The following is a 12,842-nucleotide window of genomic DNA, read 5'->3' as shown; positions in this document are numbered from 1 at the left end:
AAAAAAAAATTACTTCAAACATGTGATATTCATAAATTTTGTAAAAATCTTAAATATTATTAATATATTTAGAAAAGGAATTTAGTTATTTATTTTTTTTATATATATTTTTAAAAATAAAATATAAATAGAAATATGTATAAAAATATTGTTATATAAACACAACATATATAATTGTTTCACATATAATATTATATATATATATATATATATATATGTATATGTTTACAATTCTCTTTTATACACGTGGAAATATTTTATTTTCATATACTTTTAATATGTCGTTCCTTTTTAAAAAATGTCCTTAAAAAAAAAAATACGTACATATATATAATTCTTCTAAAAAAATAAAAACAATGTTCCAATATTATAATATATATTTATTCAACACCTATATTAACATAAATATATTTTTTGTTGTACGTACACTTATTTTTTTTTTTTTTTTACGTACACTTATTTTTTTTTTTTAAATAAAAAAAAAAAAAAAAAAAAAAAATTTTTTTTTTTTTTTTTTTTTTTTTTTTTTTTTTTTTTTTTTTTTTTTTTTTTTTTTACATTCTTTTAAAAGAATAAAAAATATATAAGCTAAAGATATAAGAAAAATAATATAAAGACAAAATAATAAGGAGATAAAAAGAATTACTTATATAAAATTTGAAAAAATATATATATATATATATATTGAATTTTTTTTTTGTATATTATATTGTATAAGAGGATATTATATATCTATATTAATATACATTTATATGTAAATATTAAATAAAAGGTAGACAAGATGATAGTGGGTAACAAATTTTGGGACGAAGAAAAAGATGCACCAATATTGAAACGAAATGCAAATTATATTAATCGAGAGAACTGTGAATATATATGTAAGCGTGCAGAACATTTTTATGATATAATGTTAAGTTATATAAAAGAAGATATAAATGTCGAAATAAAAGAAGATTGTAATGATAAAGAGATATTAAGAATAATAAAATTAGATGCGGAAAGAACATTTAATAAAGAAGAAAATCGAAAATTATTAATACAAGTGTTACAATCAATATATCCAATAACAAATGATTATCATCAAGGTATATCATTTATATCATCTTTTTTATTACTTTTTTTGGAACCTAAAGATGTAGTAAAAATAATAACAGGTTTACATAAATATTATTTACCAGGTTATTTTAAAGCTATGCCAAAAGCATATGTAAGAGATTCTCGAGTGTTTTTAAGTATTTTAAATATTTTTCATCCCAAATTATATGAACATATAAAAAATTTGATAACACCTGAAGCATTTGTTTCTAAATGGTTTATAGGATTAAATGTGCATGTGTTAACATTTGAATCTCTTATGTTATTTTTTGAAAACTTATTAAAAGAAGGAGAAATATTTTTATTCAAATATAGTATTGCTTTATGTAAAACTTTAGAACAAGAAATAATTAATACAAGTGATGTTTCAAAATTATTAGCATTATTAAGATTAGATCAAAAGCTTTTCCCAAATGATTACAAAGTATCAGAAGGTCAAAAAATTGGAGAATTTTTTTTGAATATCATACATACTGCAAAGACAATAGATTTATCAAATATTAATTTACCTAAATTAAGAGACGAAGCGTATGAACAAATGAGATTAGAAGAGGAAAGAAGAAAACAAATTGAAATGGAAAGACTCTTAACAGATGATGAAATTATATTTTCTGATGAAGAAGATTTTACTCAAGCAGAAGATGAACCAGAAAGTGAAACAGCAGGAGTAGACGATGAAAATGAGGGAGAAATAAAATATACCGAAGATGAAAATGAAAAAAAAAATGACAAAAATGAAATGGTTGTGGAAACAAAAAATGTTCAAGATTTCAAAGATGGGAAAGATATTGATATGAAATATTCAAAGAATGAGGACTTTAAAAATAATGATAATATAGGAAAAGTAGATAATAAGGAGGCTAAAAATATTCATGAAAAAAATCAAAAGTATGCACAAGACAATATAAATAAGGTACACGTGAAAGTTGAAGTTAATGAAAAAAGAGAAATGGAAGAATATTAAAAAGAAAATGAATAAATAAAATAAAGGAACTAAGGATTATTTAATATATATATGTATAATATCATACTTTTGTAGATCACTTCGAGTGAATATTTTTATTATTATTTTATTTTTTTTTTTTTCATTATGTGATACCTTATAATAATTTATGTATCATAAATTAAAAAAAATATAAGTGGTATTCACATACAAACATATATATATATATATATATATATATATATATGTATATATTTATGTTTAAATTTTTTTCCATATTTAATAGTTTACCACTAATGAAAAGAGGTAAACTGTATTTTATTTTTTCTAATATATATTTTTTTTTAACATATATAAATATGAAGGAACAAGTATATATATATATATATATATATGTAATAAAAACTCTTGTTTGATATAAATATTTGTAGAAATAATTTTCTCTGTATATATATTAATATTTAAGTGCTACTATGAACATAAAATAGTGGCTTTCTAAAATAATATGCATATATATATATATATATATATATATATATATATATATATGTATTTGGTGTATTGCTTAAAGGAATTATTTTGGTAAAAAAAATACTTATAAATTTACCATATAAGACAAATATATGAAAGCAATCCCAAGAAAATTATTAAAAATAAATATAACATCATATATCATAATAATAATAATAGTATATGTAGTACAAATTTTCATTATGTTGTAGAGTTTGGGAAGAATGTAAATATTATAAGATAATATGTTTAATATATAAATGTTAAAAAAAGTATTTCTTTAAACTCATTTTATAATATATGAAAATATGATTTATTTCATTAATTATTTTTAAATGTTTATTATAAATATTTTGGTTTCTTATAAGTATAAACATAAATATGAGTAATATTTATATAAATACATATTTAAAAAAAAAAAAAAAAAAAAAAAAAAAATGAATTAATATATAAAAAAGCGTATAGCACATATATATAGGAGTATATATATATTTTTATTCTTCTGTTTTTTGTAATCTAGCTTTAGCATTTATAACAGAAACATTCATTTGTTTAGCTCTCTCAATAATTTGTTTTCTTTTTTTGCTTGATACGTTATGAGCAATTTGTACACAGTATTTTGTATGGTTCATAATTAATGGTTCCATTTCTTTTACATTTTTAACAACATATTTGTACTTATTATTTGGTAATAAGAATTTGGTTTTCTTATTACTACCATATCCAATACTTGGCATCAAATTGGTACCTTTGTATCTTCTTCTCACACGGCAATCAATACCTCTTGGTTTTCTCCATGCAGGCTATAATTATGAGGAAAATAAAAAATATATGATTACATGTATGAATACTTTTTGGGTACATTTATAATAACATATATATATATATATATATATATATATATATATGTAAATTTATTTATAATATGTATTCATAAATTGCCTATACAATTATTTGTTTTATTGAATAATGTAATATATATATAGTAATTATATATATATATATATATTTATTTATTTATTTATTTTCTCTTTATATATTTTTGTTTACCTTAACACGCATAAATCTATTTGACTGAAATCGAGTAAATTTCTTGGTCCTCTTTTTTACAATTTTTCCAACTTTTTTTACTGCCATTTTTTTATTACTCTTTTTTATTTAATTTATATTTTTATTAAATAATATATATGAAAATATATTTACTTGTTTGTTTTTTTTTTTTTTTCTCTTTTTTATATATAAGAATATATATTATTTTGACATATAAATAATATAATATAAATAAATAATAACTATATTTATTATTTTATTTATTTATATAAATGAATATAAAAAGTAACATTCCTTAATTTTTTTCAAAAAAATTAAGATTTTAATTATTTTCTATAAAATAGGCAAAAAAAAAAATTAATAAATATATAAAAACTGTAACATATAAATAATATGTGAAGGAAATATGAATTTATATAAAAAAAATAAATTTAACTTTTTAATATTTCTGCTTATATATTTATTACGTGAATATTAATATAATAATATATATATTTATAGATATTTATATTTATCATTTCATATACATAAATATATTATATATAAATATGTATATAATACTTATAATATTTATATAAGAAATAAAGAAAAAAAAAATTATATGGTATTATATATATTATATAAATATTTTTTTGAGGTTCTTTTGCTATATATATATATATATATATATATATATATATATATATATATGTATATAAATATATATAATAATAATAATGTAATAATAATAAATATTTTAACCTATGTTTATTTTCTTATATGAAGAATATATAATTATACTTATTGTACTATTAGGCTTTTTTCTTTTTTATATATTAACTTTTAAGTAATATTTTATAAAGGGATAAATATTTTTATTCATGTATAAATAAAAATATTAATATGAGTCATAATAATTTTATATGTATTAATATTATATATATATAATAATATATAATATTAATTATATATATATATATATATATACCTTAACCTTAATTACGCCTCAATGGTTATATAAGGGGTATTCCTATTTAAGCCTTTATTTTTCACCATATATATTATTATATATAATATATATATAAATATTTTTATTTAATCAACTTTTAAAATAAAATATTAAAAAAAAAAATGTAAATATAATTTAATTATATATCATTAAAATTTTTAACTTTTTTTATTTATAAAAATTTGAAAAAAAAAAAAAAAAAATAATATATAAATTACAAATAAATAAATGTATATACAATATATATATATATATATATATATAATACTTTCAATGAAGAATATTTGTGTATCAATAAATATTATCTTTGAATATAATATATTATTTCTTTTTTTTTAATGTATTATGCTTTTCCTTCATGTGTGACCATTTAAATGGTGCTGCCTTTTTTAAGTTCACACATAAATTAGATTTAAAAGAATATATTTTATAAATATTTGAAATTTATTATGTTTTCTATATTAAGAATCCAAAAAGTAAAACATGAAAATATATATAAAATTATGTTACTTTAATTATTAAAAACAATTTGAATAAAAAGAAAAAAAATATATAATAATAATAAAAATATATCATATATATAATATTATACCTAATAAGGTATACAAATGTTGAGAAAGAACTTATAATATATATATATATTTATTTATTTATTATTAAAACATTCGACATGAACGTTTGATAAAATATTAAAATGGTGGTGCCTATTTCTATTTCTATTTCTATTTCATTTCTTTTTTTTTTTTTTTAACTTGTGCTTGGTGTAAATACAACATTTTTGTACTTACATTGACCAGATAATAATATAAGACCAAGGGTACCCAATTGTTTATGCATATTTTGCTTTATTTTTGAATTAAAAATTATTTCATCATTTAAGATAAGTTTTATATTTGAGCCATTATAAGAAAGTTTTAAATTATACCATGTGTTATCTTGAATTGATATATGTGTTTGTGTTAATAACTGGAATGGTATTCCTTTGGTTATTTTCATAAGATATATTTTTCCATGTTTTTCTGAAATATCTAATATGACTGATAAGAAATCATCATTAGAATGAACTCTGAAAATGATTCCAGCTTTGGATATTTTATTTAAGTTTATATTAGTTTGAAATGTATATGATTTCATATGTGTACATAAATGTTGTTTATTTAAAAGAAGAATAGATGGTATGAGTATATTTGTTGCTTCATTTGTTTTTTTTATTGAATATAAATAATTTTCTTCATTATTAGATATATTATTAGTTTCAGAATTATCTTGATTTTCATATAATATTTTTAAATTTTTTAATATGGATGGTAAGTATATATTTGTTTCTTTTCTTTTTATATGCCATGTATTATTGTCAGGTACTATCCAGTTGTTATCTAAAGGGGTATTAAAATTTTCTTCAAAAGATATACATCCAATAGAATTATTATTTCCTGTATTTATTGTATCTTTTTTATTATACTTGTTAAAAGTAAAATTTTTTTTTTTTTTCCCATTTTGTAATATTTGCATATTTTTATTTAAATAAATATTAGGAGGAAATATATTTTCAATGTTATTCCTTTTTCGCCCATTGTCTGAGTAATATTTAGTTTGATCTAAAGAACCTATAACTATTTTATCTATAAATATTTTTTCTTTACAATGATTAACTCCAAATCCTAGGAATCCATATGTATCATTTCTGGTTTCATATCCACATACAAATTTTTTATTTATAAATGTACGTACATATTTATTACCAAAATCTAGATGGATTTGTATCCACATTCCAAATTTATATATATTATTTTCAGTTTTAGTATAATTAATTTTGTTTCCTAATGTTCCATTTATTACTTCCAAAAAATAAAATTCATTCCTATTAATTATAAAGTTATGATAATTTTTATCATCTTTATATTTAAAGATTATTCCAAAATTTCCTTCATATGGTAATTTTATATCTAATGATATAAATCCTTTATATAATTTGGTATATCGATAAAGTATATATGATCCGTATATGTCATCATCTGATTTTATAAATGAGTTTTCTGTAATAGATGAAAAGAAATTTCCATTTTTATATTTTTCAATTTTCCAATTTGATGATCCATTGATACTATTATTTTGAATACTATCTATTATTATATAATTATCATTAATATTTGTGGATTCATATTGTTCTTTGAATGTCTTTACTGTTGTTGTCTTAATATTAGAAAATGCCTTTTCTAGTCTATTTATATGATTTTCCTTTTTCTTCGTTATTATATCAAATTGTTTAATAAGAGATGTTACAATTGTTTGTTGAGTTTTAACAAAAATATCGTAAGAGTCTTTTTGGTTTTTTCTTATATCTGTTATTTGTGATTCCATATTTTTTATACTGTTTTTTTTCATAAACAAGTTCGAAAGAATATTTTCATTTTTCTTAATTAATGTTTGATAATGTGGAATTTCCATTTTATAATTTTTTTCAAACGTAGTAAATTCTTGATTTATTTTATTATTTTCTTTTTTTTGTTCATCTTCTAAAGGTGTAGAAGATGGATTCTTCCTTATATTTTCATTGACTGTATCATTTTTTTGCGAAAAAAAAAAATCTTTCTTATAACTATTTTGATTGTATACATTTTGTATTTTATATAGCTGATTAGGTAGAACAGCATGTTTCTCATGTACTAAAACTACTGGGAGTGTTTCATTTACTTTGGAATACAGCTGAATGAATGAAGGAAAAATTATATTATGGTTATTATGTGTAAGATTATTACTATTATTACTATTATTATTATTGTTGTTATTATTATTATTATTATTATTATTATTTGTTTTATCTTCATCATTCTTATGTTGTATGTCGCTTTCTAAATTTATTGATTCATTTATATTGTAAGATGTCCTAGGAAAATTACAAAGTCTACCACTGGGTTTAGTAATATAGTAAGAATCTCCGTTTTTATTTGTGCCTATTATTGCTTTAACACCATTTCTGGTAATTTCTATAGTGCTGTTGAAATTTTGGGTAATATTTTTTAGCTTTCGTATTTCTACCAATCCTCCATTAATTGTTATAATACCCGAATGTATAGCCGATTTGCAAATGGGTGATTTGGACATATAAATATATGAACCTAACACTTCTTTATCATTAATACAATAGGGTAAGCATCTAGCAACAATGGTATCATCACCATAATAATAATTATCATGAATGATATTATTATTATTATTATTATTATTACTATTATTGTTGCTAATGTTATTATTATTTTTATCATCCCTACTTTGATATGTTAAACTATCAAATGTGTCATCACATGATAACAGTTTTGATGGATATTTCATTATATCATTTGGTTTCCCATATTTTATATATAACTGTATATCATTACATGTTTTCCTAGTCCAATTTGATAAATATATAGAAGGCATATTCTTTATATCACTATATTTTTCAAATAAAGCAAAAACGTCTACAACTATTGATGTATTTTGTTTTAATAAATCTGACGATTTAATACGTTGAATAATAAATGATCCTGAGATATATTCATAATTATTTTTTTTATTAAAATTATTTGTACAATTTATATCAATATCAGATATAAAACTTTTAGATAAATCAGTTTTATATAATAACGAATGTTTATCATCAGTTACTATACCTTTATAACCTTTGTATAATTCTTTATTTTTTTCATAATTAATAAAAAAATCATCCATATCAATTAATTTTATATCTGTTATACCTTTGAATATATGTTCAGTTGTATTAGTAGGTAATATAATACCACACTCTTCATATATACCTTTTTCATTTTGTATCCTTTGTCTAACTGCTTTTACAATTCCTTCACTTTCATTTGGTAAAAAATATGAATCAATTGCTGAGGCGCATATACTAGATTTTAAATCATAACAAGGATTTGGTCTTTTCTCTTTTTTTAATATACTAACGTTTTGATCATTATTAAAATTTTTCAATGGACACAAAAATTGATATTCTCTATTAGTTTTAGTAATATTTTCAAATGTTAAGGTAAAATCAATTTTTTTCTCAAGTGGTGTATAACACACTTTTTCATATATAGTACTATATAAGTATAAAGAATTAATGATTTGTTCAGGCATATTATTATTACTCCAATATAAAGAGAAGGAAGTTTTTTCATTACCTTTGGAAGATATTTCTATGTATATAGGGATTAATTTATTTTTGCGTAATTTCACTACAGCACTATTATTGTTTCTATTATTCATTTGAATATTTCTATTCGAAATGATTTCTTCATTGTTTAATTTTATATATATATTTCCTATGATATTTTTTATATTAAATGTATAAGTATTATTTTGTGGTACATTTAAAAAGCTTTGAATAATAATTTTTATTTTTCCTTGTTCTATACCTATTTGGTCTAATTTTTCCTCATTAATTTCTAATTTTTCTAATGGTACAGTTAATAAATATTTCTTTTTTTCTATATCCATATTATCATATATTTTCATAATAGCCCCTGTACCATATTCATTTAATGATGAAGATGTATGAACTAATAATTTCATATCGTCTATTAAATGAAGAATTTTTTCTTTTTCTTTTTTCATTTGTTTATCTCTATTTAAAATATGTACTATTTTAGTATCTACTTCTTTGTAACTATTACTTAAAGTATTAAAATTGCTATGAAATTTCTCTATATCTTTTGTTTTAATATTTTTTAATTTTTGTTGGGAATATCTTGTTTTCATTAAATATAACTCGTCTGAAGAAAATATGGATTGTTCAAATTCTTTAGTTGATAAATTATTGCAAGTAAAAGAAAATAATTTATTCCCAGCTATTTGAGCACAATTGTTGTTTTCATTTTTCAAATGTTTTTCTTCGTCTATTTTCCACATTTCAGACTTTTCATTTTTATTAGGTGAACATGTTGAAATGACTAAAATATTTTTGTACGTTTTAAGGCACATACCGTTGTCGCTTCTTAATCTTCCATTATCAAACGAAAACCAAACAATTTTATTCTAAAAAAAAAAAAAAAAAAAAAAAATATATATATATATATATATATCATTATATGGGATATATATATGTATATATAATGAGTACATCCTATCATATATATATAATTTAATTGTGAAACAAATTTTTATTGTGTAAATTATATATTTTATAAAAATGTGTCAATTGAAATATGGAATGAGTAATTATATAGTTATTATGGAATATATATATATATATATATATGTATATTTTTTCATATATATCTGCATATAATTTACCTCATATTCATGTGCTACTTTATCACATTCATCAGTGGCTATTTCAATTATATCATTTTCTATAACATTTTCAGGGTATAAACAATATGTACCATTATATTTTAAAAATATTTTCTTATTAGATAAATATTTTTTAAAGCTTGCACGACAAAAGTAAGGGATAAATAATATATATATTATGGACAAAAAAAAATTAGACATTATGTTCATAATTAAAAAAACAAAGACAAAAACAAAAGAGAACAAAAAATAGGAGCAAACATAAAAGGTACAAGATAAGTAAAAGTGAATAAATGAACCCGTGGTTTATAAATAATTGTATATATATATATATATATATATATATATATATATATATATGAACAACATATGTGTAATATATTTATTTATACAGTTACATTTTCTAGTGTCTTATAATGAAAATGGTTACATTATTAATATAACACCAAGGTGGACAGCTACCAAAGAATTAAAAGGAAGAAGTCATATTACTTCCATTCAATGTTTATATAAGAAATTATTAGTTCACATGTTTTTAATCTTAAAATTAGAAAGTTATTGTATATACTTATGGAAATATTAATGAATAATAAAGTTGTATGTAATTATGTATTGTTCGTTTATGTGTAATTACACAATTATATATATATTTGCACTTATTTTGTAATGTTATTGTAAAAAAAAAAAAAAATAAAAATAATAATAAAAATATATTATAAAATAAAAATGGAAAAATTAGGAAAAATGTGAGAAAAAAAAAAAAAAAATAAAAATAATTATTATATAAAAATAAAAATAATAATAAAAATATATTATAAAATAAAAATGGAAAAATTAGGAAAAATGTGAGAAAGAAAGAAAAAAATTAACACCAAAAATAATAAAATAAAAAACACGTATGTACATTATAATAATATAACTTTCGAATGTACTTCAAGTGGAGAATAATGTTTTATACACATGAGATATATTACTATCATTTTGAAAGTATTACATGAAATATATACTACTTTATATTCTTATTATATTTATTATTTCATTTAACCTGCTAAACTACAACATATATAATGCACTATATATATATATATATATATATATATATATTTATTCATATTGACAAGAATAAAATATTTCTTATATTAAATATTTCTGCCGAAATATATACATGAATCTGTATTTATATATATCTATCTATATATATATATTATATATATGTGCTCAAAATATAAAATCTTTAAGAATTACTAAAATATAAATAATAATAATAAAAAAAAAAAAAAAAAAAAAAAAAACAAAAATAAAAATAATTAAATACATACATATATATTATATACAATTAGATATATCTTCACAGAAGAATATATAAATAATAAATATATATTATATGTGAATATATATGTATATGCTTATATATAAGTATGTATGTATGTATTAATATTCTAATATGAAAACATTAATATAAATAAAAGTATTTTTATGGATTTAAAATTTGTCCATTTATATCTATAACTATATACGTACATATATATATATATATATATATATATATATATATATATATGTAGGTAGTATAATTTTTTTTTTTTTAATTGAAATTTTCAACAAAAAAAAAAAAAAAAAAAAAAAAATATATATGAAAAATATATATACATAATGATAGCAAATATTTATGATAAAAAATAATTATGATACAAGTAGAACTATTTATGATGTAATATAATAATATATTATATTTATGTGTAATAACATTATGGAGGAATTTAAATCTTTACTATATATATATATATGTAAAGATATATGTACATACACACATATATAAATATATAAATATATATAATACTTTTATATATTAACAAATTTAGTAATCTGCTTCATATCCTTCGTCTTCGCCTTCTGCTTCATTGGATTCAATTCCTACCTCTTCATAATCTTTTTCTAAGGCAGCCAAATCTTCTCTAGCTTCACTAAATTCTCCTTCTTCCATACCTTCACCAACGTACCAATGAACAAATGCTCTTTTTGCATACATTAAATCAAATTTTTGATCCATTCTTGAGAATACTTCTGCAATTGCTGTTGAGTTACTGATCATACAAACAGCTCTCATAACTTTGGCTAAGTCTCCTCCTGGTACAACAGTTGGTGGTTGATAATTTATACCACATTTAAAACCAGTAGGACACCAATCAACAAATTGAATGGTTCTTTTTGTTTTTATGGTAGCAACAGCTGCATTAACATCCTTTGGTACTACATCACCTCTATACATTAAACAACAAGCCATATATTTTCCATGTCTTGGGTCACATTTTGCCATCATATTTGCTGGTTCGAAGGCTGAGTTTGTAATTTCAGAAACGGACAATTGTTCATGGTATGCTTTTTCAGCACTAACAACTGGAGCATATGAAGATAACATAAAATGAATACGAGGGTATGGTACTAAGTTGGTTTGGAATTCTGTTACATCAACATTTAAAGCACCGTCAAATCTTAAAGATGCTGTTAAGGATGAAATAACTTGAGCAATCAATCTGTTTAAATTAGTATATGTTGGTCTTTCAATATCTAAATTTCTTCTGCATATATCATATATAGCTTCGTTATCAAGCATTATTGCTACATCAGTATGTTCTAATAATGAATGAGTAGACAAAACTGAATTGTATGGTTCAACTACAGCAGTTGAAACTTGAGGTGATGGCCAACAGCAAAAATTGAGCTTAGATTTCTTTCCATAATCAACTGATAATCTTTCTAACATTAAACAACCAAATCCACTACCTGTTCCACCTCCAACTGCGCTGAACATTAAAAATCCTTGTAAACCGGTACAGTTATCAGCTAATTTTCTAATTCTGTCCAAACATACATCTATAACTTCTTTACCGATTGTATAGTGTCCTCTTGCGAAATTGTTGGCAGCATCTTCTTTACCTGATATTAATTGTTCAGGATGAAATAATTGACGATAAGTTCCTG

At 20.0% G+C, this 12,842-nt stretch overlaps 4 protein-coding genes across 4 annotated transcripts in view; 1 reads left to right on the top strand and 3 right to left on the bottom strand.

Annotated features, from left to right (window-relative positions):
• Positions 1-781: 781 nt before the first annotated feature.
• PGSY75_0904000 (putative GTPase-activating protein) lies at positions 782-2,059 on the top strand (the record flags this gene model as incomplete). Its single annotated transcript, XM_018785451.1, has 1 exon — positions 782-2,059. One exon carries the CDS (start codon positions 782-784, stop codon positions 2,057-2,059), a length of 1,278 nt encoding a protein of 425 aa, XP_018641792.1.
• A 983-nt stretch (positions 2,060-3,042) lies between these two features.
• Positions 3,043-3,685, bottom strand: PGSY75_0903900 (60S ribosomal protein L32; the record flags this gene model as incomplete). The annotated part of the gene is made up of 2 exons (XM_018785450.1): positions 3,043-3,351; positions 3,599-3,685. The coding sequence occupies 2 exons, from the start codon at positions 3,683-3,685 to the stop codon at positions 3,043-3,045; spliced, it is 396 nt and encodes a 131-aa protein (XP_018641791.1).
• Positions 3,686-5,333: 1,648 nt separating this feature from the next.
• On the bottom strand, positions 5,334-10,061 carry PGSY75_0903800 (LCCL domain-containing protein; the record flags this gene model as incomplete). The annotated part of the gene is made up of 2 exons (XM_018785449.1): positions 5,334-9,602; positions 9,861-10,061. 2 exons carry the CDS (start codon positions 10,059-10,061, stop codon positions 5,334-5,336), a joined length of 4,470 nt encoding a protein of 1,489 aa, XP_018641790.1.
• Positions 10,062-11,718: 1,657 nt separating this feature from the next.
• The window catches only part of PGSY75_0903700 (alpha tubulin 1), a gene marked incomplete at both ends in the record, with an annotated part of 1,787 nt that continues 663 nt past the window's right edge, over positions 11,719-12,842 (bottom strand). Inside the window, one exon of the mRNA XM_018785448.1 lies at positions 11,719-12,842. Coding sequence (XP_018641789.1) covers positions 11,719-12,842 — 1,124 coding nt within the window.

This window comes from Plasmodium gaboni, chromosome 9 (genome assembly GCF_001602025.1).
Source record: "Plasmodium gaboni strain SY75 chromosome 9, whole genome shotgun sequence".
Classification (NCBI taxonomy): Eukaryota; Apicomplexa; class Aconoidasida; order Haemosporida; family Plasmodiidae; genus Plasmodium; species Plasmodium gaboni.
Note: the sequence above shows the minus strand (reverse complement) of the source record. Positions and strands in the feature narration are given on the sequence as shown.